Here is a 23,635-nt window from a genome sequence, read left to right as displayed (position 1 = left end):
GATGGTCGGTTCCACCACCTTTAGTTCAGACTGAAATATCTCAACAACTTTCCAATGACAAAGATGTTGAGACATTCATGTTCCCCTGAAGATGAATGCTGCCAATCGCATGCTGAAGCTCATACTGTATCACTTATCAGACGTTTTGTCATAATTGCTTGACAACTGGGCCGAGACTAGCTGGAGGATGAAGACTGTGATATTCTTGAAAGCTCCAGAGCAGCTACTAAATGTATCTTGTGTTGATTTTTTTTCCAGCTGTTTCACAGATTTAGGTTTAACACGCTTCAAACCTGAATTTCATCAATACTTTCTTTGATAACGGTACTGTTAAAGAGGAACTATGCAAGTCTGGTCGCTTTTCTGCTGTTTTGCTAACCCTCAGCCATGTGCATTTGTTTACAACAAAGCCAGCGAAAAACCAATATATGGAGTGGTGGATAACGTTATATAACATATACGATGTTACGTGTATTTGTGTAGTCTTAACCATCATAAACAAAAGATTGCCGGTTACGAAGCGTTTTTGTGTCGCGGTGCCACAGAGACGAGAGCTGGGACACCGGGGCGGCGGCCAGGTAACTACACTGATGTTGCAAGGTTGGTTTTCAGCCGTGAGACGCCAGGTGAAGGCAGAGAGCCTCCGTTCTCACTGTAACAAGTCACAAGTCATGTAGTAACTATCACAATTAGTCCAGAGCTTTTTGATTAAGGTAAAAATGTAGCATAGCCACAGGAACAATCCTGCTTAGTTCCTCTTTAAGTGAAATATTATAATTATTCATGTGACTGTAAACCAGCTGTACAGCCCTGATACTTAGACATCATTTTACATCATTGTCTTCAAAAGTCAGCAAAGCACTCCCAAAATAAACGGGTGAACTTCAGTGAGTAGCAAGAGCTATGTAGTTTTATTGGTCTAGAGTTAATTAAGCTGAATGGGCAGCTAGAGGGACATTCTTTGTGTGTGCTGCTTTACATGGTTTCACAGGACACGAGCTGAGAAATGTATCAATAACCACATTAAAATGTCCACATTGGAATCATTCTTAAAAACAAAACAAAAAAAAGGAAAAAACAGACATATTCCATAATTTAATCACCTTTATCCAGGAAACTATAGGTCTAAGGGTTAAAAATATTGTCTTAAAAATTAAAAAAAAGAAAAAAAGAAGAAGAAGCTAACAAAAACATGAATAAGATCACAGAGTCAGGTTTTGTTTGGTTGAGATAAGATTAATGGTCAGAGGCACTGGTTCAGGAGGGGGGAGAGAGCTGCCCTCGACACCTGACAGGAAGACATCGTCCTTGTTTCCTTTCGCGTAGCAGAGAGGAGGAGCTCGCTCTGTGAGGACAGACAGACAGACGTAACGCAGGCAGGGTTTATGGCCACATCTCCACATTCAGAAGAAACGGAGCGTCGCGCTCTCCATCAGTACAGCAGGCTCAGGGTGAGGGGCCAGGGCGGGGCGGGGCGGGGGGGGAGAGGGTCCTTCCCTGAAGTTTGAGGTCCAGTCTGACACAGTAATCATGTAGTGACAGGGTAAGCAGTTCAATGACGCCCTCTCTCTGTGGAGCCGAGCGCTGCAGTCGGATGAGTGACGGGACGTTGACATAATGAGGGGACAAGCATTAGGCAGATGAGATAGCATACAGCATCAGCTCAGACAGGACTCGAGTGGCACAGATGACAGTTAAAGAGACAGAGTATAAGGTATGCGTGACTCAAAGTGTCACAGTCCAACATGTGCAATTTCCTAGCCGACGGCAGCTCCAGCGGCGCACCGCCAAAAACCGCAGGTTGCCCCCGCTGATCCTAAGTCAGTTTTCTTTTTATCACTCCCCTCAGAGTGGGACATGATACAGATATATGAGGAGGAGGAGGAGGAGGGGCGGGGGGGTGGAGGTGGGGGAGAGATTCGCTCGTTCACAGGTCGTTGGGGTTGACGATGGTGAAGTCAGAGTCCTTGCTGTGGGTGGAGCCCTCGTCGGGGCTGGAGGAGCCCGAGGCGGCTCCGGCCGTCAGCGGGTCGTGGAAGGTCCCGGTCGCCCCCTCGGGTTCCATCCGCACCAGGCCGCGCCCTCGCCTGATGGGAGGGGTGTGCTCGGCTGCAGCCCCTCCTTCTCCTCCTTCTCCTCCTCCTCCTCCTCCTCCTCCATCTCCTCCATCTCCTTCATCTCCTCCATCCCCTCCATCTCCATCTCCTCCCCCTCCTCCTCCTCCTCCTCCCTCGGCGGCCTGCAGGTCTCCATCCTGGGACACGAGGATGTAGTCGTCCCAGTTTTTACTTCCCTCTGAGCCGAGGGAGGACGCCACCTGCACACATATTTTAACATAAGTAAAAAGGGCTGTATAATCACAACCTGCTGCTTGTTTGGCCTTAAAGTTCAACGTATTCAAATGCAACAGAAGCCCAACTCCGAGGAACTTAACATTTTCATTAAGCAGCTACTGTATTATCAACCATGCCTCTGGGTTTGATCCATCTCTAACGGGACAGATTTAGTGTCACATGTTCTAATCCTACAAAGAATAACATTCTGATACACAGAATACACTAGAAACACTGGATCAGTTTTTTGCACACAGGGTACAATTTATTGGAATGAAGAGGATCGGATTTAAAGGTGTTGAGTACTGGAGCACAGGGTCAAACAATATCAGAAAACAACCTAAAAATAATCTTGTCTGAGCCGAGTGTTGAACTGTACTTAATACCAATACAGTTAGAATGAGTGCAGGGCTTTTAATTTGGTAGCATCATAGAGGGCCGACTATTAACCTGTTGCTCAGGCGGGGTCGTCGCCTGCTCCTCTTCTTCTTTCTCGTCCGTGCTCGCGCTCCCGTCCAGATCCGAGTCCCGGCTCGGAACGCTGTTTCCTTCCTGCTGGTGGTCGCTGTGGTGATTGTTGGCGCTCAGGGCGGTTTCAGCGGCCGCTGCCATGGAGGTGTAGTGATCGTCGGCGATGGTGATCTCCTCGTTCTCCTCGGCCTCCAGCTGGCTTTGGTTGAAGCGCAGAGCTCCCTTCAGGATGTCTTTGATCTGACAGGAGCAACAGCGACAGGCGACCAGAAAAAAGATGAAGGATGGAGCACGACGACGACAAAAACCATCAGCAGCCATGCTCAGTGTGTGAACTGGTGCATAGACGACGCTCACCTGTTTGAGTCCAGCCAGTGACACCAGGACCTCGTCCTCTTTCTCCAGGTGTTCTTGGAGAATCACTTCCTGGATTTTACCTGGAGGGATAATAAATAAACCATAAAATCAACCGCACACACTATTTGCAACATAGTGACCCGTTATCCATTTTATGACTGCCTGCAATCTGTGGGTAAAATTCAATAAACCCAGCAATGGAGCAAAATCTATTATGGGTGGGAATCTTTTACTATCTCACAATTAGATTAGATTCTGATTTTTGGGGGCTACGATTCGATTCAAAATCGATTTTCGATTCAAAATGATTTGATTCATAATGATTTCTGCTTCAGTCTATCGGTGTGCAAAGGATCCTCATGATCTACTCCAGTCTGCTTTGCAAGACAGAATGACTAAAGTGTCTTTTTCACATTTATTGAGTTTTAAACATTTATCCATGCTTAGAGGGAATTGTTGAAACTGTTGCATAAAAGCAATATCACATTATGCTTAAGTAACAAAATTAAAAGTGCCTCTTCATTAAAAAAAATAGTGCAGTTAAACATGCTGCCTTTTAAATTCTAAGGAAACGGAGGCCGACAGCCAGCAGATTTGTTTCATTATTGATCGATTTTGGGACATTTTATATCGATTCTGAATCGTATTAAATGAGAATTGCGATTCTTATGTGAATTGATTTTTTGGCACACCTCTAAAATCTATGTGGGTTATTTTCAATTAACATGACAATACAATAATGAATTTACAGTTTCAATACCTTCGGAATATTTCATTACAAAGACGGACTTGGCAAGAAGGCGTGAACTTGGCAAGAAGGCGTTCTCCTACGCTGCGCCTGCCACCTGGAAGGGAATAAAGCTGGAGAGCTGTCCAGCTTTATTCCCTTCGGGGATTTCAAATTGCTTATAGGAAGGCTGATGAGACAGTCTGTGGGGGTCTGCACATGTACTTAACCAGTCCTATTCTTCTTTGCACTTTGTAGTTTGCACTGTACTACTTTAATGTTTGTGTTCTGTGTTGTGTCTCCTGTATGTTCAGTTAGTCTGTAACTTTGTGTTTTGCTGCTGCCTACCCGGAACAGGTCTCTCTTGTAAATGAGACCCTGGGTCTCAATGAGATTTTACCTGTATAAATAAATGTTAATAAAAAAAAAAAAATAGAAAAAAAAAATTGTTTAATAAACTAACTGAAGCCTCCGTCCTATCAGTCCAACCAAGAAACGGTAGACTGACCTTTTTCAGATATTGACACACTAATGGCTTTACGTTTTCACTCAAAGATTCAGGGGATTCATTTACAGATGTTTAACTGGCTGCTGTTTTAGACGCTGATAATGACCACAGAGATTTGACCATCTGCAGCTGAACTCACAGATGTGTGCGTTCATCATCTTTGCACAGTATTTGCTCATGGCCTCCAGGTCGTTGATCTGACCCTGCAGGAAAGACACCTGGGCTTCCAGGTCCTCGTCCTGTTGATAACACACACACACACACACACACAGAGGTTAGAGCTGAGACTTTGAGACGAAATGAGAAGGTTTGACGGACGGAGCGAGAGAGACGCAAAGACATGCGGACAGTCTGACAGTGGGGATAAATAACAGAAAGGTTAATGGAGCACGCAGCAGGTTGAACAGCTCACCGGCTCCTTCTTGCCCATGGTCTTGCTGTGGGAGCGAGAGCGAGTGATGGCGAAGAACGACTCTTTCTTGGTGGCGGAGAGGGGAGGAGAAGAAGTGCTGACTTCACTGCCTCTGGAGGGGGGAAGGGGCGGGGAGGCGGAGGGTTGACCTCGCCCACCGGACAGACTCTCTATGCTGGGGGAGGAGCTGACCGTCCTGGAGCTTTGCCCTGAGAGAGACAGAGAGAGAGACAGAGAGGGATAAAAGGACGTAGATCAGATGTTAATGCAACGAGTCTTAGGATGCGGTTGAAAACCTGGAAAAGCGTGTGAGTGGATCATGACTGTTGTCATAAAACACTACTGAAGAGGCTCTCTGATTCTGCAAAGTTGATAAATGAGAAAGTAAAAACATAATGAGCCAAGACATGATGAGATGTTATGGTAATTTTTTGGACATCTGATATCAAAATGAAAGAGTAGAATGAAACAACAAGAACATGAAGCCTGGAGAGAGTCACTGGAATAATGCATAGATTTCAGTTTTTAATTCAAATCGAGGATTTGTTAAATATGAAAAAAGCAAGTTAAGACTAATTGATAAAATTTGCATTTAGATGATGCATTAATGGACAAAGTAAAAAATAAATGGGTAAGATCATTGTTTTTTTGTTTAATACAGTGCTTGAATGTACAATGTAAACTCCTTTTTGTTTATTTCTGAAATGTTTTAGAGTTTCCATTGAACTAATTGAATAACATGTCATCAGTCTGCCTCCTAACGATTAGTGTCCACCCCTCTGAGCTGCAGCAGGAGCTCTCATTGGTCCAGTGTTGCGTGTTGGCTGGACTCACGTGTAGACTCGGACCAATCAGAGCTCCCGCCGCTGCTTTGTGAACGCTGTTCCGTAATCCATCATTTAAATGCAAATTTAATCAATCATTTCTTAATAATTCGTTTCCATTTATTTAATGTAATAAAAGATTATAATTAAAAACTGAATGCCTATAATTATTCTGGACTCCACAGAAGAGACACAAAAGGAAACCAACCATCGTCTTTTGTGTTTCTGTGTGAATGAAAGGACACATGACAGATGACAGAACATTTAGAGCCACTTGTGTTACCTAAACAAAAGCAACATACAGTACAGTACAGTACAAGCTTCTGGAGCACACGCTGAAGGCAACGCTGTCAGCAGACAATCACAACACGCTCATGATATCCATGATATCGGTTTAATTTCCCACAGATGAGGCGGGCTGTGATCTCCCTCTGCTGGTCACTGTTCACCATCACACGCTGCGTCCATGTGCTGCAGCATGGGCCTCGCTATCGTCTAATCCAGCAGCAGAGCGGCTGTGCAGACATGCAGCGGCAGGGAAACAACAAGAATAGACGAATTTGAAAAGGGGAAGGGGGGAGGGCAATCACACAAGTGGTTGCCATGGCAGCAGTTACCTTGTGTGTCAGTGTGAGTCGGGGCTGGGAGAGAGACCTGAGACGCTCCACCTGAAACTACATCTAACACATAGGAGAGTCAAAGCTGGTGCTGCTGCAGTCACACAAACCCATGTTTTTAGATTTAGAGATAATCTGTGCTGGGGTTCATGCAGCTAATGCCCCCTCCCCTCCCCAAAAAACTGAAACAAACTGCAACTACTTCCTGTCGCTCACCTTTGCTGAGGTGGACCGGCATGCTCTCAGACTTGAGCAGGCGATAGTGCTGATTCTGGGCGACGCTCTGGGTTTGTGGCGGCGGCGCGTGACCCGACGTGGGCTCGGCCAGCGGGTGGGGCAGAGGGGGCGCGGGGCCCGAGGCGGGGGAGGTCGACGGGGAGGAGGAGGAGGAGTGTACTTCGCTGTTGATTGGTGAGATGCCGCTGGACCCGCCAGACATGGCTGGAGCGATGAGCTTCCTGCCAAAGCTCAGCAGGCTGCTGGAGACTTTGTTGATGTTGAGGGAGGCTGATTTATTACCGGCGCTGGAACCAGAAAAAGAACAAAGTGGATTTGAGACGGGATCAGCAAACAAAGACCTGCAGATAAAACTACACTGGTGGTTTTAGACCTTTATTTAAAAGAAAAACAGTGGGTATTTACACTCCTCCACGCCTCCATTCCCTTTTGTTACTGTGAAACTTAACCCAAATAATAAACAGCGTGCCAGAACTCACTGATAAATAGCCTTCTTGTTTAATGTGGGGCAAAGAGTGAACTGCTTGCAACGCATTTCAGCTATAAGCCACCATCAGTGTCACGGTGACGATCGTTTAGAGCTGAAACACATTGAGTCTTTATCTCACAGTAAACAAGAGGATCTATGTGTGAGTGCCGGCTTTCTGTTTGTGTTGCTCAGAAAGCAGCGACCACGCACCCGATGCACAGCTCCAGCACTCTGGAGCTGTGAACGCTGCTACTGTCTGCTGTAACAAAATTATAACCATGACCATAAACAGACTCAAACACAACTGATTATATTTTTCTCTCCAAATGTGCTGACCTGTTTTTCAGCAGTTTTCAACCCTGACATGTTAAAATAACTTTAAAATACTGTTGTTTTTTTCTTCTCTCTGCCACTAAAGGCAAAGTTTCAAGTCTCTGCGCATTAATTTTCACAAAGCAACGACTAAAAAGAAGGAGCTGTCAGAAGTATGGTAATGTAAAGACTAATTATCTGTCTGAATGATATGCCTCCAAGGCTTTCACAAAAACTACCACAACAGGAGCTCAAACTTAACAAACAAGCTGCAGGCGAGTCAACACAGTATGAGAACACGAGGAGTAGAAGCAGTGCATTCTGGGACATATTTATCCCACTCTGGAACATATGGATGGATATTGGAGATGCTGATTCTGCTGCACGCGTGGTTTTATGGACAATCTGGTAGTTTTCTTTTTTCCCACCAAGTGTGAAAACAGATGAATACCGAAACCTCTAGTGAGATAATGGAACTGGAAAAGATCAGTGTGTTTTTTTTTACCGTGACTTGTTCATCAGGTCGGCTCCCCTGGTTTTGTAGTAATCCAGGTTCTGCTGAAACTGGTAGTTGACGGGTCGTGGATTGTTCTATGACACGAGGAACAGGACAAACACAGCACAATCAGATGTCGGGAAAAAAAAAAAAAAAGAAAAGTTTCCTGTGTGCGTGATAAACAAGTCAACCTAAAATCTGTAGCTATGCATGACTGGGTAAACAAGCAAACATGTGCCTCTGTGTGTCTGAGTCAGTGCTCATGAGCAACACGTCTGCTCCCCGCCTCACCCCCCCCCCCCCCCCCCCCCCCCCCAATCTTCTGTTATTGGGGTAGCTGACCCCCCTCCCCTCCCCTTCCCTCCAGGTGTAACGGTGATGCGGACGTGGTGTGACATGGTCGTTCACCTGGAGGACACGCTGTCACGTTGGATCAGCACCTTTCTGCAGTTGCATCCTGGGAAAGCGGAGGTGAGTCGTTGTGTTTTGGGGTTTACGGGTCAGCGACTTTTGAGGAGACGGCTCGTAACGGGACAGCGAGGTGGCAGCTGAAGTCAAAGAGCTGGTGATGCCAAATTTTTGACGTACACAAACACCAGCGACTGCTTTTCATATGAAGGGGTGAGTGTTAATCTAAGTGCGTGCGAGGAGTGGCAGAGCAAGGAGAGTGAGCTGAGAGTGTGACAGGAAAAATATGCTGAGAGCTTCAAGGTAAATTTCGGCTGCTACGTCCTGATTTCGTTTTTCTTTTTCAGAGAGGAACCTAGTTTTTCTTTCTGCACTTTGTCGTGTCAATCTAACAATTGCAAATCGCATCGTATGCAAATTACATCACTGCGACAGGAAGCAGGCACCATAATTAGGCAATGACATTTTTAGGAACTAAAAAGCTTTCATGTTCACAGACAGGACAGATTTGCACTTATCGTGTTCATATTTGTACCAAGACGGTTTCTAATGGTCAAATGAATTTGAGCATCTAAAATAAATCGGTAAAAGACGAGAGGGTTCTGCGAGTGAAGCCGTGAAATCGTAGCTATGTGTAATCTGTGGGAGCGGATTACCATTAAAGATCTTGTTGTAAACATGTATATTGTGTCTGTTACACCAACAAACTGTTGTCAGCATCTCACAGCAGCTGCCAGCTCAGAGGTCACATTGAGAAATATGGGAACATTTCTACACCACTGAAGTCTGCTGTAGAAATAAATCTTTAAAAGTTTTAATGCAGCTGAGGTGATCTATCACAGCACTGATAAGAGCAGTGCTTTACAGTGTCTTGGGAGAAATGGATTTAGTTTTTGTGAACTGACTGAGCAGCCACTGGCCCCAAATAAACATCTTCAGGCACAATATTGTTATCTAAATTCTAACTTCATGAAAAACAGCCCATTGCATTTATAATACATTGTATACTTCAGCCTTTCATAGCCTGCATTCACTCTGTATGTAATAAGGAATGAAAATCAAACAGATCAGATTGCTCCTCTTGTCCTAACATTTGGAAATATATACAAAATGGAGTGACTTAATTAGAATGACAGTATAACAGGTTGTTTATAAGAGGAGAGACGGAAAATAAATCAATAGAGAAGCTGTGTTGCTCATAAAAATGAGTCCCTCGCTTGATCATCTGTTAAATCTAAATCCTCAGCAGAACTGATAAAGGGCCTCTATATATTCTCGACTACATTAGCGCTTAATTTGACGGATATCATTTCTAATAGATGCCTTAAGTTGATAACACCCATCTTATCTAAACAAACATCTGAACTTCTCTTATTTCCTCTTCATATACACAACAACACTTCCTGCTTTTTCTCTGCAGAGGTTTTCATATTTGCAAAGTAACACTGGTAAAACAGGAATAAGATCTGTGACTGTCGCAACCATCATCTCTAATTTTATTTAAACACCTCAGCTCGTAACTACCATTATTCATGTACTGTACAGGCCTCATTGTGAAACACTAAACACCAATATATTTGTAAACTCTCCTCTTATCTACTATGCTTCCTCTCAATAATGACTATGACTGGTTCATTGACTGCACCTGCGCTTTAGTATCAATGCCTTGAAATCATTAGCGTTAAACCACTTCAGTATGAGGAACTGAAACATTTGCTGCCAATTTTAACTTAACTTCTTTTTTTTCTCTCACACCTAAGCCCTTTTTCACAGATCAATAGAGCTGCAAACTACGTGACTGCTTTTCGAGCAGTTCAGCCCAGAGATTTGTGTCTGAGTGTTTCAGTCCTGGCAATCCTCGCTTTCCACTGCAGCAAACAAATGAAATCAGACACAGTCCCCTCTGCTAGAAATATTCTGAATAAAAAGCAGCACAAGTAGTCCATAGTGAAGCTCCGGGAAAATGTATACACTTCATTTTCTGTGTAAAGTTTTGCTCTTTCTCTTCTCCATTTTAACTTGTGACCACTGCGGTGCAGTGAAAGTGTTGACGGTACCACACCAAGACACCAAGAGGGAAACTGAAGAGCCACACAAAAAATATCACTTCACCATGTGACTGTTTCTGATGGGAACAAAATCAACACCTTTCTAAGTGAGTCGTGTTACACTTGCAGTTGCTTACTTTGGGATCACGGAGGAACAGAGCCTTTTGGAGCAGGGCATTGATGTCTCCGATCGGAGGGTAGTGCATTAGCAGGCCCAGGCAGGTCTGGAAATTACTAGCAATGACTGAAACAGGAAAACAAACAAATGCAGAATCAGTGATGCTGACAAATGATTAAAAAAAAATCTCACCACCACAGAACTTTAAATAAAGCATGTTATATTTACACAAATGTCAGATCTGAACTTCCCTATGCGACTCACTGTATGAGTCGCATAGCGGACACAGTATTAGACAGAACACTCCGACTCTCGAAGACATGATTTCAACGTTTGCTTCATCTCTATTAATTCAGGAGAAATTCAAGTGTACCAAAATGAAAGTGGTTGATGAGATCAGATAAGCACCTCTCTAATGAACAGCGTTGTTTTGAGGACACTTGGTTATAACAGCACTACAATTCTTCACATCAACAATATGAGTCTTGTGTTCAATCTCAGCAACTTGGACTGTGTATTTAAGTTATCCTCCTAACTGTATGAGTAAACACGAAGCTGAAAGTACAGTCTATCTTCTGGTTTTCTTATTGTTTGTTCTGAAGATGTGAGGATTCAGTGTCTCCTGCCTGTATGTACGGCAGAGAAGATCTATACTATTCTATTTAAAGAAATATGACTCCATCTGATTCAATGAGGTGGAGGAAATCACATTCTTCCAGTTAAGTGTGTCTTATGAAATGACATGCTACAAAGACAACACATGTCATTATTGGATTGTTTCAGTAATAAATGGAGCATACGGGCGTCTCGGATGTAAAGCAGCATGGCCACGAAGACGTAGTCCACCAGGTCCAGAGTGATGCAGTCAGCAAACAGCGCGTCCCACACCACCAGCAGGTCCTGGAGCGGAAACTCACGACCAAACAGCAGACGTACCCACCGACTGGAGGACACACAGACACACAGACAGACAGGGGAAGTGTATTTGTGTGCGGCCGAGGGGTGAAGAGCAGGATTGGTCACACTTGCGACTGGAGGTGTAAATACTGACATGCCGTAGATCTGCGGTGCGATCTCCAGCCGGTTGAGGTGCATGTGCAGTTCCACGTCGTGCTTCTTCACCAGCTGGTCCTGGATGCGGTTGACTTTGGTCACTATGGCAACAGATGGACCCGCGTCCTGGGGCCGAGCGAACGGTATGCTTGTCAGCATCTCTTCCTTACCCTAAAGGGGGCAGATCATTATGTAATTAGTAAGTCATTATACAAAAATGATTTTACTGCATCTGTGGGGCGTTGGTGGAAATTTACCACATGAAAAGGAAAAATAGTGACAATTTGCTTATTTTACAGAGGTTGCACAGTTGTTTGGGTTTGAACAAAAGTTGATTTTATGCAGGATTTTGCTGTTTAGATGCTAAAAATCTCTTAGAAGTCACAATCCTGAAGATCTTTGATACTGTCTGACTATGATTAGCATTTTATCTGTAATATTCTGTAACTCTGTAATGTTTTTGTCAGAGGTGAGGCCTGCCATTCCCATGCTGTCGTCAAACTTTATACCTATGCACAAGAGAGAGTCACAGGAAACAAAGCATGCACCTAATCCTGTTTGCTGTTTGTTGATATCGCAGGGGAAACACTGACTACTGCTGTTTGCTCAAATAAGAAGCATGAGAAACAGAAGGAGACTTTTATTGTGAAAGTAAACACTACGATATAATAGAATGTCTTTATTGTCTTTCTTTTTGCTTGTTGCAAAGACAATGAAGACATTCTATTCCATTCTATTCTATTCTAGTGTTTGCTGCAAGAGTTTGGTCTGACAACACTCATTCACCAATGACGCTTCTGCTAAATGAGACAGATTTAAATATAGCGATCAGGAAGACGAAGTCTCTGTAGGTGTTTGCTGTGGTAATAAACCACACTGTCTGTTTCCACGGTAACCACAGGTGTTTTCAAATTAACCAGGGCTAATATCTGAAGAATTATGACATGCCGTGTCTTCGTGATGGCCCATACTGTGTCGCCATGCGCAGACAATTGCTGCAATTACGACGTTAAAAGCTGTTCTTCAGATCAAACTGACCTTCCTCACTTCCCTCTCGAAGCTGGAGAACCACGGCTCAGCCGTCTCCATCAGCTGTGAGAACATGGCACTGCAGACAGAGGCATGAGAGCGTGTGTGGATGGGTGATAGAAAATAATGAGAAAACAAAGAAGGGACATACAGTATTGTGAGGTGGAAAACGAAATGTAAACAAATTCCAATTATCAGGAAGGTAATTAAATATCTGGCCAATGTTATTCTTTACAGCTATTTGTCCATTATGGAGACAATACTCACTAGGCATCGTGCTCCAGGTACTCTGGGTTCAACAGACACTTCATCTCCTCACTGTGGAAAGACAAAAAATAAACAGAGATCTCTGAAATTGATCATTTCCCGAATAAATCCAGTTAGCTATTTTGGTTTAGAGCACGAACTGCTGGAGCTCAGGAAGGCTCGAGGGCGTCTACGGTAACGAAAGGTTGAGAGCTGAAGGCGAGGAGTTTCGGTTTCACAGCTGTGAGGAACTGACCTGGGGCTGGCCGTCTCGCTGGCGTGCTGGAAGGCTTGATGGTCACAGTGCAGCACGAACACTATGGGAGCCAGCAGCTCGTGCATCCCCTGCAGACGGACAGGAAGAGGCAGAGGTGGAGGGAGCGATAGATGCAGGACGGCAGGGGGAGAGAGGAAACATGGTTCATTTATGGTCAAGTTGTTCTTTAATAGTGATGCACGAGGTTTCTAATCTGCGATGACAGCTTTAATTTAGATATTGTTAGCCACTGCCCGGCCATATGTCACTTCCAGTTTGCAAAAAAGATGCTGTACTAGCCGGCTATTCATTTGCTGGCACCTGTTACAGACTGATAATGATTAGCGTTCGTCCGAGCTCACTGGCCACTGCACACGCGCAGACACACAAACACAGGCCTGAACAGCCAGAGGTGTTAAGAAGGATTGATTTTCAAATCGCATTAATGTTTTTACCTTTAATTTTCATGAATAAGTCGTTGGGATGATTTGTCATCACCTGTGCGTACCTGTTTATACAGTAACTGTTCATTTTCTCTGGCATAACAGAAGAGAATATCCGTCAGCTTGGTCCGCACATCCTCATCCTGAAAGTAACGGATCTCGGGAAACCTTATGGAAATGGAAAAACAGAAAGAGAGCAGAGGTTTACTTCATGCCGACGGCAGAGAACAATCGAATAAAGAGAGCGCCGACGATACTGACGTTCTCAACACGTCCTGTTTGACCATCCCCTTCAGCTCTTTATCCTGGAAGAACTTGTTCCACAGGCTCTGAACAAGAGAGACAAAAAACATAAGACCAACAGAATCAGACACCGAGGCAAAAGAAAAACTTTCAACTCAAGGAAATACTGAACTGTTGTAAAATATAATCCTGATCTGTGTGAGAAACCAAAATAGAAAACAAAAAAAAAAGAAACTTGAGCATTTTTTCTTTAGTTGTTACCATAATTACAAAGTTCTGTCCAGGAAATACCCTGTCACCATCTAGATTATATCCTGTTACTGTTACTTGTTATTAGTGCAAGTGTGCTGTCACTTAAGCACTGACTGTATAGTAAAATATAAAATAACTGACCATCAGTTTTTTGTCATTTTTCAACATTTCATTAATTGCCTAATCGTACATCAATTCAATGGCTTTATAATTACTTTAAGATCAGTTAATGAATCACTGAAAGAGTCTAATTACTGTAATGACTATGTCTGGAGGGAATGTATCCATGAGTTACATTTTACATGCAAATATAAAATATGATAGATAGAAAGTCAGATACAGGACGGACACACACACACACACACTTACCCCCTCATCCTGGGACAGTGGGTTGTTGACCACCAGGTCCTGCTGGCCCGCAGCCTTGCGAGGGTTAGTGATGTGCTGAGACAGAAAACAGAATTTGTTACAGCACAGATCAGTGATGTTCTGCTCCGCCTAAAAATGCATGACCATATTGTGAGCCTGAGTTTTTCTGAACTGTAGCAGCACACAGGGAGTCAGAGCTTCTACCATGTTTACAGTAGCTGGAACTGTGCAAACTGAGACTTTAGTAATTCATAAAATTCATGAATAAAAATATATTATTAGTATATTAGTAGTATTTAGAGGTTTGCACCCTGCTGCAGAAAGACAAAAAGCTGCAGAAACGTTTGTCACGGTGCTGAGGGGAAACAACCACAGAGTGGCGCTCTCACCGTCTCTTTGATCTTCTCATACCGATCTCGGAACTCCTTGGTCTTATTGATCCACTGCCCCTTGTCTTCAGGAAGAGCCTCCAGGTACAACTGTGCACACACACACAGTACACAAGCTTATTAACGACACCTCAACAGCAATCTCCCTCAGGCTGATGTCACAAACATCAGCACTTTGGAAACCTTAGGCCTCTGTTTACACCATAAAAAGGTGTGCAGGCTGCCAGAGCTGCTGACTTTAGTGAGGCAGGGAAAGTGGCAACGCTCCTTTAATCAAACTGGATAGGACGGCTTGATCCATTTGGCAGTTACCTTCCAGCATACGCTCCGAAAGCGGCTGCTCCTCAGTCGACCGTTGATGCCTGCCTGCCGGATCCTGGCCAGGTAATTACTGTTGAGGAACAAGTCGTCCCATTCTTTCCTGCGCGGCAGAGGGGAGGCAGAGGACGAGGAGATTTATGAGCTTCTCACTCCAAATTGGGCACAGTAGTCCATCTAATGTGTCATCCAGCAGTAAACTGGGGAGTCTGGAGCAGTGAATCGGGCCAAGAGTTTATGGTGGGGCTCACATGAGAAAATACTGGAAACACTCACCTGTATGAGAGGAAGGTTGACTGGGACTGTGAGTAACTGCTGCTGTCAAGAGACCCTCCTGTTCAAACAGGCACAGACACAACCACAAGGGGGTGATGTAAACAAGGAGTCAAACTAGACAGCAATTATATTTTTTTAAGCTTGCGAACACAGGACCTTAAACAAAAACATAACCTTTGACTACCGTAACAACAACTAGGCTGTTTACTGCTTCTTAACGACCCAATGGTTATTTTGGGGGCTTTTTTCTCCTTTTCATGTGGTGCAGCAGACGCGAATGAGCCAGAAGCAAACAAAGTGACGGCACATAGTACCTCGCTCTGTGTCTTTATTGGTGGTAATAAGTCTAATTTGGCCTGCAGGTGAACACACATTCAAGTCAGAGAGCTGTCTATCAACATTAGTTACAGGAGTAGATCATTCCACAGGGACACTCAGCATGAATATTCATCAGTTCCACAACATGCCAGCCCCCAACATTGTCTCTCTCTCTGTCTCTCTCACGCGTAAACATAAAAACACCTCAGCCCGGGGGCGTTGCCAGCCACGTCTGTGACTCATACTTCACAGTCAGTTCCAAAATTTCTTTTTTTTTTTTAAATTATCTCTTCATATCTGGTGCCTCAACTCATGGCGACTTTCACGTACACTCTAGCCTCAACTAGTAGCAGGAGCGGTAAGAACGGTCCCAATACGGAGGAAGCACTACGACATGACGGGTTCTACGAAAAGGTTCAATGTCAGTGAGAGTCGACTTACTGCTGCGGTTCTTGTTGAAATTGTTTAGTGGGTCGAACCCCGTCTCCTGCTGCTCGTCTGTCTGGAGCGGGTGGCGAGTCTCGAAATTGGGATGCTGCATGGCCGCGACCCAGCCGGACCTGGAGAGCGAGATAGAAATAATAGAAATCTGAATTAAATTAGATCAAAGCTTCAAAACAAACGTTGGTTATTTGGTTTTATATCATACGTGACTTTTGAACTCCCAAAAGGCTCATCCCAAAAGAGCTGGTGATAAAACGCGATACGTTTCCTCTAAACTAACTCTGCTGATAAAGAAGCCGACCTTCGACCTGACACTCTGCTGACGGACGTCTCCTCTGACCTCTCCAAGGAGAGCTGCAGTGATCAATACAGTACAGTGTCCCTTCCGCTAACTTACAAATTAATCACGCTTGAACTGTTTATCTCAGCACTTACTGTCACAGCCTTGTGATTCTCCACAGCCAAGACTCAGAAGAAAAGGATGATTCTGCAAGAAGGAGGAACAATTGAGAAAATAAATATATTTAGCAAAGAATAAAACAACAACAATGATTTCATGACATCAAGGTAGTAGGGAAAAACGTGATGTACTGACATGAAGTGGTTATAGTGACTTTCAGACAGCTCTACAATCAAGGTCCTGTGTTTTATTTCCATTGTGACTATCAAACAGAAGCCTGCTCACCTTTTACATTTAGGACAAGCTCACAGCATAAAAACAAAGCAGACACTAAGTGATGACAGTCAAAGAGAAACGGCTCCAATGAACAGGAGGCAATAGAGCTGCCTGATGCACTCTGTGATATATTAGACATAAGCAGTAATGCTAATGAGGTCATTAGGTAGGCTAATTAATGCATTAATTAAATAGTCTAATATTCACATAACACACAAACAGTACTGCGTACAGGAAATGATTAAGGAACTTAATCATTATCAGGAAATCAGTCATTCCTTCTAAAATGCAAATACACAGCTCAGTCACACAACATTGAAAACAAGTAACTGGTTTTAATGTTGTGACCAATCGGTGTGTGTTATTAACACAGTTATGAATGTACTAGTCATTTCTCAACAGATATTCTGGAAACTTGACAAAGATATTAAGTGGAGCTCCCACGAGAAACTATGTGCTTGTTGTGCGCCAATAGTGGGCTAATAGTTAGTGGTTATGAAACGGCCAATTGACAAACAGATATTTCAAATGTGAAAATATCTGATATCCATTCATTGTTATTGTTCTTCTTTTTCAACGTTATAAAATGAGAAAATAAATGAGAAAATAACCAAAACAGGGAATCTCCAGATGCCATTATAGGCCATAGGATATCCCAATGGGCTTTTTTCAACTATTATCTGGGACTTCAGACTAAACCATTAATTGAGTATTGAGCTGGAAGTCAGTCAGTTCATCTGTTTTATCAGGACATTCATCTGCTACTTTTCTGATAATAATTTTATCCATTTTTCAAATACTCTCTCTGCTCCACTTTTGGTGATTATACTGTTCACTGTTTTCCATCACTGTGAGCCGAATGTTTTGTTGTTCAGTTTATGTGGCTTTGTGTGGTGAGTTTAGGTGAAAACGTCCGGTTTAGCAGCAGACAAAGCAGGCTTCATGTAAGAATAAATATCATACTAATCTGACAGTCTTTACAAGTCAAATATAATGAAAATCCTCCTCAGGTAAATCCTGCGCCAACTCCTTCCTGTCAACAAGCCCAGTTCTGAGAAAAGTTTTAACTTTCTCTGTGAGACATTACAATCTAGGTTAACCAATTCTGCCTCCATTCTTTATCCGGCTTGGGATTATTCCCACGTTTCTGAATATGGTTAGCCTAATACACAGGCCTGCAGAATAGCACGCTTCCACAGAGCATTATGGTTTTTTTTTTCACTTATTAATTGTGGAAATAACACAACAAAGGCATCTCTTAAACCTATTAACCATGTGAATGGAACACCGCTCGATAAATCAGCTACACACGCCATCAAAATAGAAATTATTTTATATGCATAATGTATGTGCCTGTTTTCTTAGGAAACATCTGTTCTCCTCAAAGACTAATGCTCTCCTTAACTCAGTGCGGTTTTCCTCCCTTCCCTCATAAAAATGACATTATACCATTAAATAATCGTAACTAATCCACAACTATAGGGAAAAACGGAGAAGAGGACTGTTGTGAATAGGTACCTCCAATAATAGCCTGTTTTCTTAGTTTTACTTTGAAAGGCTGGCATGAAAGATTTGAAGTCTCCTGAGCAGCTGCAAATATAAAAGTCATCTTTTCGCACACGATATTAATTCGTATTATCGCTTTCTGTCTGAAATCTGACTGAAAAAGATATTTTAAGGCACATTTTTTTCCCTGCAGGCCTGCAAACACAACCGGTGCTTTGTCCTTTATTTCCAAAAATAAAAAGTCAGTCTAAACTTTCCAAAGAGGCCGTGGCAGATCACTCGCTTTCTTTTAAGGAGGTATGTTGTGTGTGTGTGAGCCTTGAGTGAGTGAGTGAGTGAGTGAGGGAAAGATGATGCGGGTGGAGGACTGGAGGCCTTGCCGTGTTAGCACGATCTTGCCTGGAGCGAGTCTCCTCTTAGCCTTCTGCTGCCTTCATTACTTCTTTCCCCAAGTCGTACGTGAAATGACATCCTAACTTTACTACATAATAATCAAGGCAAATTAGCTTCTGCATAATTTACTCCACAGCACCTGGAGACACCTCAATAATTCAAAACACGAATCTTTCATGAAATAATCAAATCAATACATAATGAAATGCATAAATAAATCAACAGACAAATAACATTGCGTCCATCTGTTCTGAGGTAGAGGATCTGTTGCTGGGATTTACAACCAGCAGCACATGAAGCCAAATCCAAAGTGTAGCCATTACAGGCAATAACACTTGTCAACCATTTTCTTTTCAAAGTTACAATCTCCAAACATGATTTCACAGGAGCAATGCCAATGTTTTGGATTGCGTAACACGTTCAAATATCAAGTGAGACAACCTCTTCCTTCAGTAACGCTCATTACTGTGGGGGCTGTTACACTTCACCTTCTCTTTACTCTGCCACATTCAAGTTGTGAGGGGCCACGGGCATCACTGAATCTGATCCTCAATCCTTCCTCCGCATCATATTCTTTAAAGTCATGTGAATATTTCAGAACCACACTTCCTCTGAAAGGTAACAGGGGTGAGAGGTCGCCATCAGACTGGCAGCCAAAGTTGACAAAATAAAATTCATCTCAGCTTCTCAAAACATAGACATCACTCGGGAACTATTCGATCCCATTTTCATGCTGAGGTGTCATGAAAAAATCTGAAGGAAAAACACAAGGAGCTCGCTCCAGGCTCGCTGGCCTGAAGGCACCAAGGCTAAACTATTTTGAAACTAAACCCTGATTAGTCAATTGTATTAAATGTTTTGCTGAAGTGCCTGCAGAGTTTCCATTTACAGACTTTGGACTGAATTTCAACTGCAGTTGCATTGACAGGCTGCAGCCATGTTTTCAACTCAGAACAACTCTTCCCATCATTTTTCCAACAAGTCCAGACTTTTAAGAATCTAGCAATGACATTATTCAGTAGCCAAACTCGTCAACTGGTCTTTATTTCAGCTTACCCACTGCCAGAGCAGTCTAATGTAAAACAGCTTCAGAGAAGAAACGGGACACAGGCTCTTTAGAGGATGAATATTCAAAACGGATTCAGGAGACGGTGATGAGGGAAGCTGTCACTGGCAGCTACAGTCAGAGCGGCAGATTGCAGTTTAGTCAAAGTGAAACAGCCCAGTTAAACAAACTCACATGCCTCTACTTCAGCATACAGCAGGAGCCTGAGCCTTCACAGTCACATGATCTGCAAGAGGCTGAGAACATGTTTGAAACCTTAACCTTAGCAAAATACCATGAACTTACTGAGTCTTGACTGATTCAATTACCAAATACATGAGAGGAGATGAAATCTGACAGACGTCCGTCTGTACACAAGGACGAAGAGCAGCGGTTCCCAACCTGAGGGTCAGGACACCAACAACGAGTCACAAGATGAATCTGAAGAGTGGCATGTTTTATCCCTGTTGTTGCCTTTTCTTTTCTTTTTTTTTCTTGTGTTGCTGAATAAATGTGACCTCCCAGGGGCGCTCAAAACTATTCCAATAAAACAAATGGAAAATCATTTTGGTGCAACTGCTCACAAACTGACTTATGCAACCACCAGTGCCAGGGGGTGGGAAGCAGCTTTGTTTTAACAGGTCACAAGCCAAAACGGTTGAGAAGCACTGCACTGACAGACTGAGCAGAGACCTGCCATGCAACGAGAACAAGAACAAGGAAGAAACATTTTCACATTCAGGAAAACGCTGTAATTCGCAGAAACAGGCTGAAGCTCGACCACCACTGACCTACAGCCCATTTCCCTCTGCCTGTCACTGCTGGAGTAAGCAGTAAAAACACCACAGCCCCTGCACTTCTCTGCAGACAGTCAGGCTGTAGTCTCCCTGCACACACTCACTCTGTTCAACTAGTTACTGACAAGGTGAAAAACGCATTAAACCGTGTTGGCTGCTCCAGCACCAGCTGCACTGCCCGGGAACCATCACCTAATCTAGCAGGCAGGCTGGCCTGTACGAGCACGAACCGACCACCGAGAAGGAAGCTCTATTTATTTTCCCCCTTTAGTTTAGTCTTAAATTCGAAGCCATTTACTCATAATTTAAGTACAATTTCACATAAAATGTAAGCTGTCGGTCTGTGATGCGCCGCGGATGGTGACAGGCAGGATTATATCGATGCAGCCAGGGCAGGACGCCAGACAGCTGCTAAAGCTAAAGCTCATGTCGGGCTAAAGATGCTAAATGAAGGCGAGTTAACTAGTTGAATAGTTAACCAGTTATGAATCAACTCACGGTGACATGTCGCAGGTGTCTATGGCACGAGATGACAGGAAGCAGGTAAGCTAATGTGACGTTAGCCTGGCTGCTAGCAGAGCGGAGCAGCGACCGAGCCGACGCAAAGGGCCCGTCGCTACTTCCGACACATACACATACACATACACACACATAGGCTACACACACAGCTGCTGGAAAACCACGAGACTAAAAAACAAGTGTGAGACACGAGCGCGCGCTGTAACAACAACACGTAACGTTACACACGTGGACAGAGACGGTAACCCGTCCTCGGTCTGGTTCAGATACCTGCTCGGTTCACGCAGGACTCCTCATCCTGCTGTGTCGGACTCTGCTGATTTGTAAACAGTAGCGGGTCAGGCGGATGTGCTGAAGACCAGCTGACTGATCATGTGACCGGGGAGCTGAGGCCGGTGGGGCCGCTGTGGCTGCAGGTACCGACTTCTTTGGTAAAGCTGCCTGGTACAGTCACTGTCTAGCATCATAACAGTGCAGACAACCTGTGTTAGTGGCGGTACATGTGCAAAAGTACAAATGTGAATAATGTAGCCTACTATGCTGCAACGTCAAATTCCACATGTAAATAATGCAAGTTTGCATTTATTTTGTAGCTACTTATTATAGTTACATTATCACAACTAAGGTAAGTTTTTAAATTACCCTAATGTTTGCTACATCTCAAACACCTTCAGTGTTGCTTACATGACAATGCATAATGATATGATCAATTAATATAATAGAGCGTATGCAATTTATGTAAAATAAGGTAAAAATATAACTATAGCACTTCTCTGTGTGTGTTTAATACAGGTAATATTTCAAATCGTTGATACTTATTGTTCCACTCTTGGCAGGTAAAGGGAACATACATTGATCAGTGGTAACAGGTAACTGGCTTTGATGTTGTGGCTTAGCAATTTGATTTGTAACCAAAATTGGAGATTCAATTATTTTCCATGGCTTTGTAGTTTGACTGAATAAGAATGCACAAAGGAAAACTAAAATCAGTGCCTCACATGAAATATGTTCACAGTCTCCCCCATTATTTAACATTGAATAATGGCCAGAGGTGTTTTTTGGGGGGAAATTATGATGCTACAGTGAAGATGACCTAGTTTAACCTTTTGGGTATAGGCCTACAATCAAAACTGTGTCATAATTAGGGTCTGGGCAGCTAAGCTGCCAGGACACTGTATATTCCTAGGAATTCTTCTTCTTCTTCTTCTTCTTCTTCTTCTTCTTCTTCTTCTTCTTCTTCTTCTTCTTCTTCCAAGGAAATCATAATTCCCATGGGCGAAACTCACCAAACCTTACAGAAATGTCTGACCCCATGCCAGATTTACTCAACTCCAAGGAATTTTACCTGAAAAACGGATTTTTATTTTTTTTATTATTATTATTATTATTATTATTATTATTATTTATTTTATTTTTTTTTTTACAGTGGTTTCAAATCTGTCTGCATGGCAGTGAATGGCTCACTCAATTTGTGAAGCAACTGTTGAACTGCCACTTGCCAATTAGCTCAGTGCGATAGACAATGGTCTTTGGTTCCAGAAATTGCGAGTTCAAGCCTCAACTGGTGCAAAATGAACATTAGTCTATAAGGTCAACTGTCCTGTCTTCCTATTCTCCTCTTTGTTGCTCAGAATTGCCCAAAAAATAGCCTAGACCTGAGCCATTGCTGCACAGCAGCTATAATTAGCATATGATTTTGTGAGGTATAGCTAAGACACACATTTGTTAACCTTTGACCACCACCTTCTTATCAGCCCATGCTTGAGTCCAAATAGGCATTTGTACCAAATTTGACTGGATTCCCATAGGAAATCCCAAGACATGGTGTTCACAAGGCCAGAGGTGTGACTGTGACCTCACTGTCAACATCTATTCATCCATCCATCCATCAGTTCATCCTTGAATCCAAGTGAATTTTATACCAAATTTGAAGAAATTCCCTAAAGATGTTCCTGAGAATTGGGTGAAAGGACACGGGGATGGACAACCTGAAAACATAATGCCTCTGTCCCTGTCAGCGACAGAAAGAGAGAGAATGAAGGAAGGGCAGTAAAAACAACTCTTACTACTCAGTCAGAGCACAAGGTTGTGGTGGATCATACCACCAAGGAAAAATAAAACACATCATGAATAAGCAGGAACGGTGAAGGAGCTCTTCAACTTGAGGGTTAATTAAGACAGTTTTTATAGAGACTTAATTGCAGCAATTTCTGAGGTCAGACAAGTCAAGTTTCTCGGTGGAGTGCTTTTAACCAGCACCTTCAGCACACTACACTTCCCACAGACAAAAGGCAGAAAAACAAATAAAACCCAGCAGCATGATGGGCATGATGGGGAAAAGCAGTCCACATGAAAATACTACATACAGGTGCTGACATTAAACTGCATTAATGAGTCCAGTGTGTGCATTGGTAGTGTTGTGTGTTGTGTGTTTGTGTTTGTGTGGTGCTGAGGGTTAACACAAAGCAGTCATAATGATCATCATCGCCATTACCATCACCATCATCATCACAGGCATGGCATTTCAAGAGCGCCATTATCATCATTATTATAGCTAATATTACTGATGATGAGGCATTCATGGCCTCTCATTGGCCCTAACTAAGGTATCGTCATGGAAACAGATGACTGAAAAGAGCATAGCTTCATTGAATTACACTATAAAGCTATTCTGACCAAATGGGGCTTGAATGTTGGCACTGTCTGAGTGGAGTATGTGAGCAGCA

At 43.3% G+C, this 23,635-nt stretch overlaps 1 protein-coding gene across 3 annotated transcripts; it reads right to left on the bottom strand.

Moving 5' to 3' along the window:
* Positions 1–979: 979 nt before the first annotated feature.
* tbc1d5 (TBC1 domain family, member 5) lies at positions 980–21,257 on the bottom strand. 3 transcript variants are annotated; one of them, XM_083981642.1, is made up of 23 exons: positions 21,180–21,257; positions 16,409–16,460; positions 15,971–16,089; positions 15,212–15,269; positions 14,930–15,038; positions 14,618–14,707; positions 14,229–14,303; positions 13,626–13,693; positions 13,430–13,532; positions 12,922–13,010; positions 12,687–12,737; positions 12,429–12,498; positions 11,389–11,561; positions 11,138–11,280; positions 10,357–10,463; positions 7,773–7,858; positions 6,466–6,773; positions 6,250–6,312; positions 4,809–5,017; positions 4,536–4,635; positions 3,162–3,241; positions 2,784–3,044; positions 980–2,317 (listed from the first exon to the last, which is right to left on the bottom strand). In XM_083981642.1, exons 3-23 carry the CDS (start codon positions 16,068–16,070, stop codon positions 1,928–1,930), a joined length of 2,733 nt encoding a protein of 910 aa, XP_083837768.1. In that variant the 5' UTR covers positions 16,071–16,089; positions 16,409–16,460; positions 21,180–21,257; the 3' UTR covers positions 980–1,927. The 3 variants fall into 3 exon arrangements, with proteins under 3 accessions (XP_083837768.1, XP_083837769.1, XP_083837770.1); XM_083981643.1 differs by lacking the exon at positions 21,180–21,257 and adding an exon at positions 20,889–20,981; XM_083981644.1 differs by lacking the exon at positions 6,250–6,312.
* Between the last annotated feature and the right edge of the window lie 2,378 nt (positions 21,258–23,635).

The sequence above is a fragment of the Trachurus trachurus genome (assembly GCF_905171665.1).
Source record: "Trachurus trachurus genome assembly, chromosome: 11".
Lineage (NCBI taxonomy): Eukaryota > Metazoa > Chordata > Actinopteri > Carangiformes > Carangidae > Trachurus > Trachurus trachurus.
Note: the sequence above shows the minus strand (reverse complement) of the source record. Positions and strands in the feature narration are given on the sequence as shown.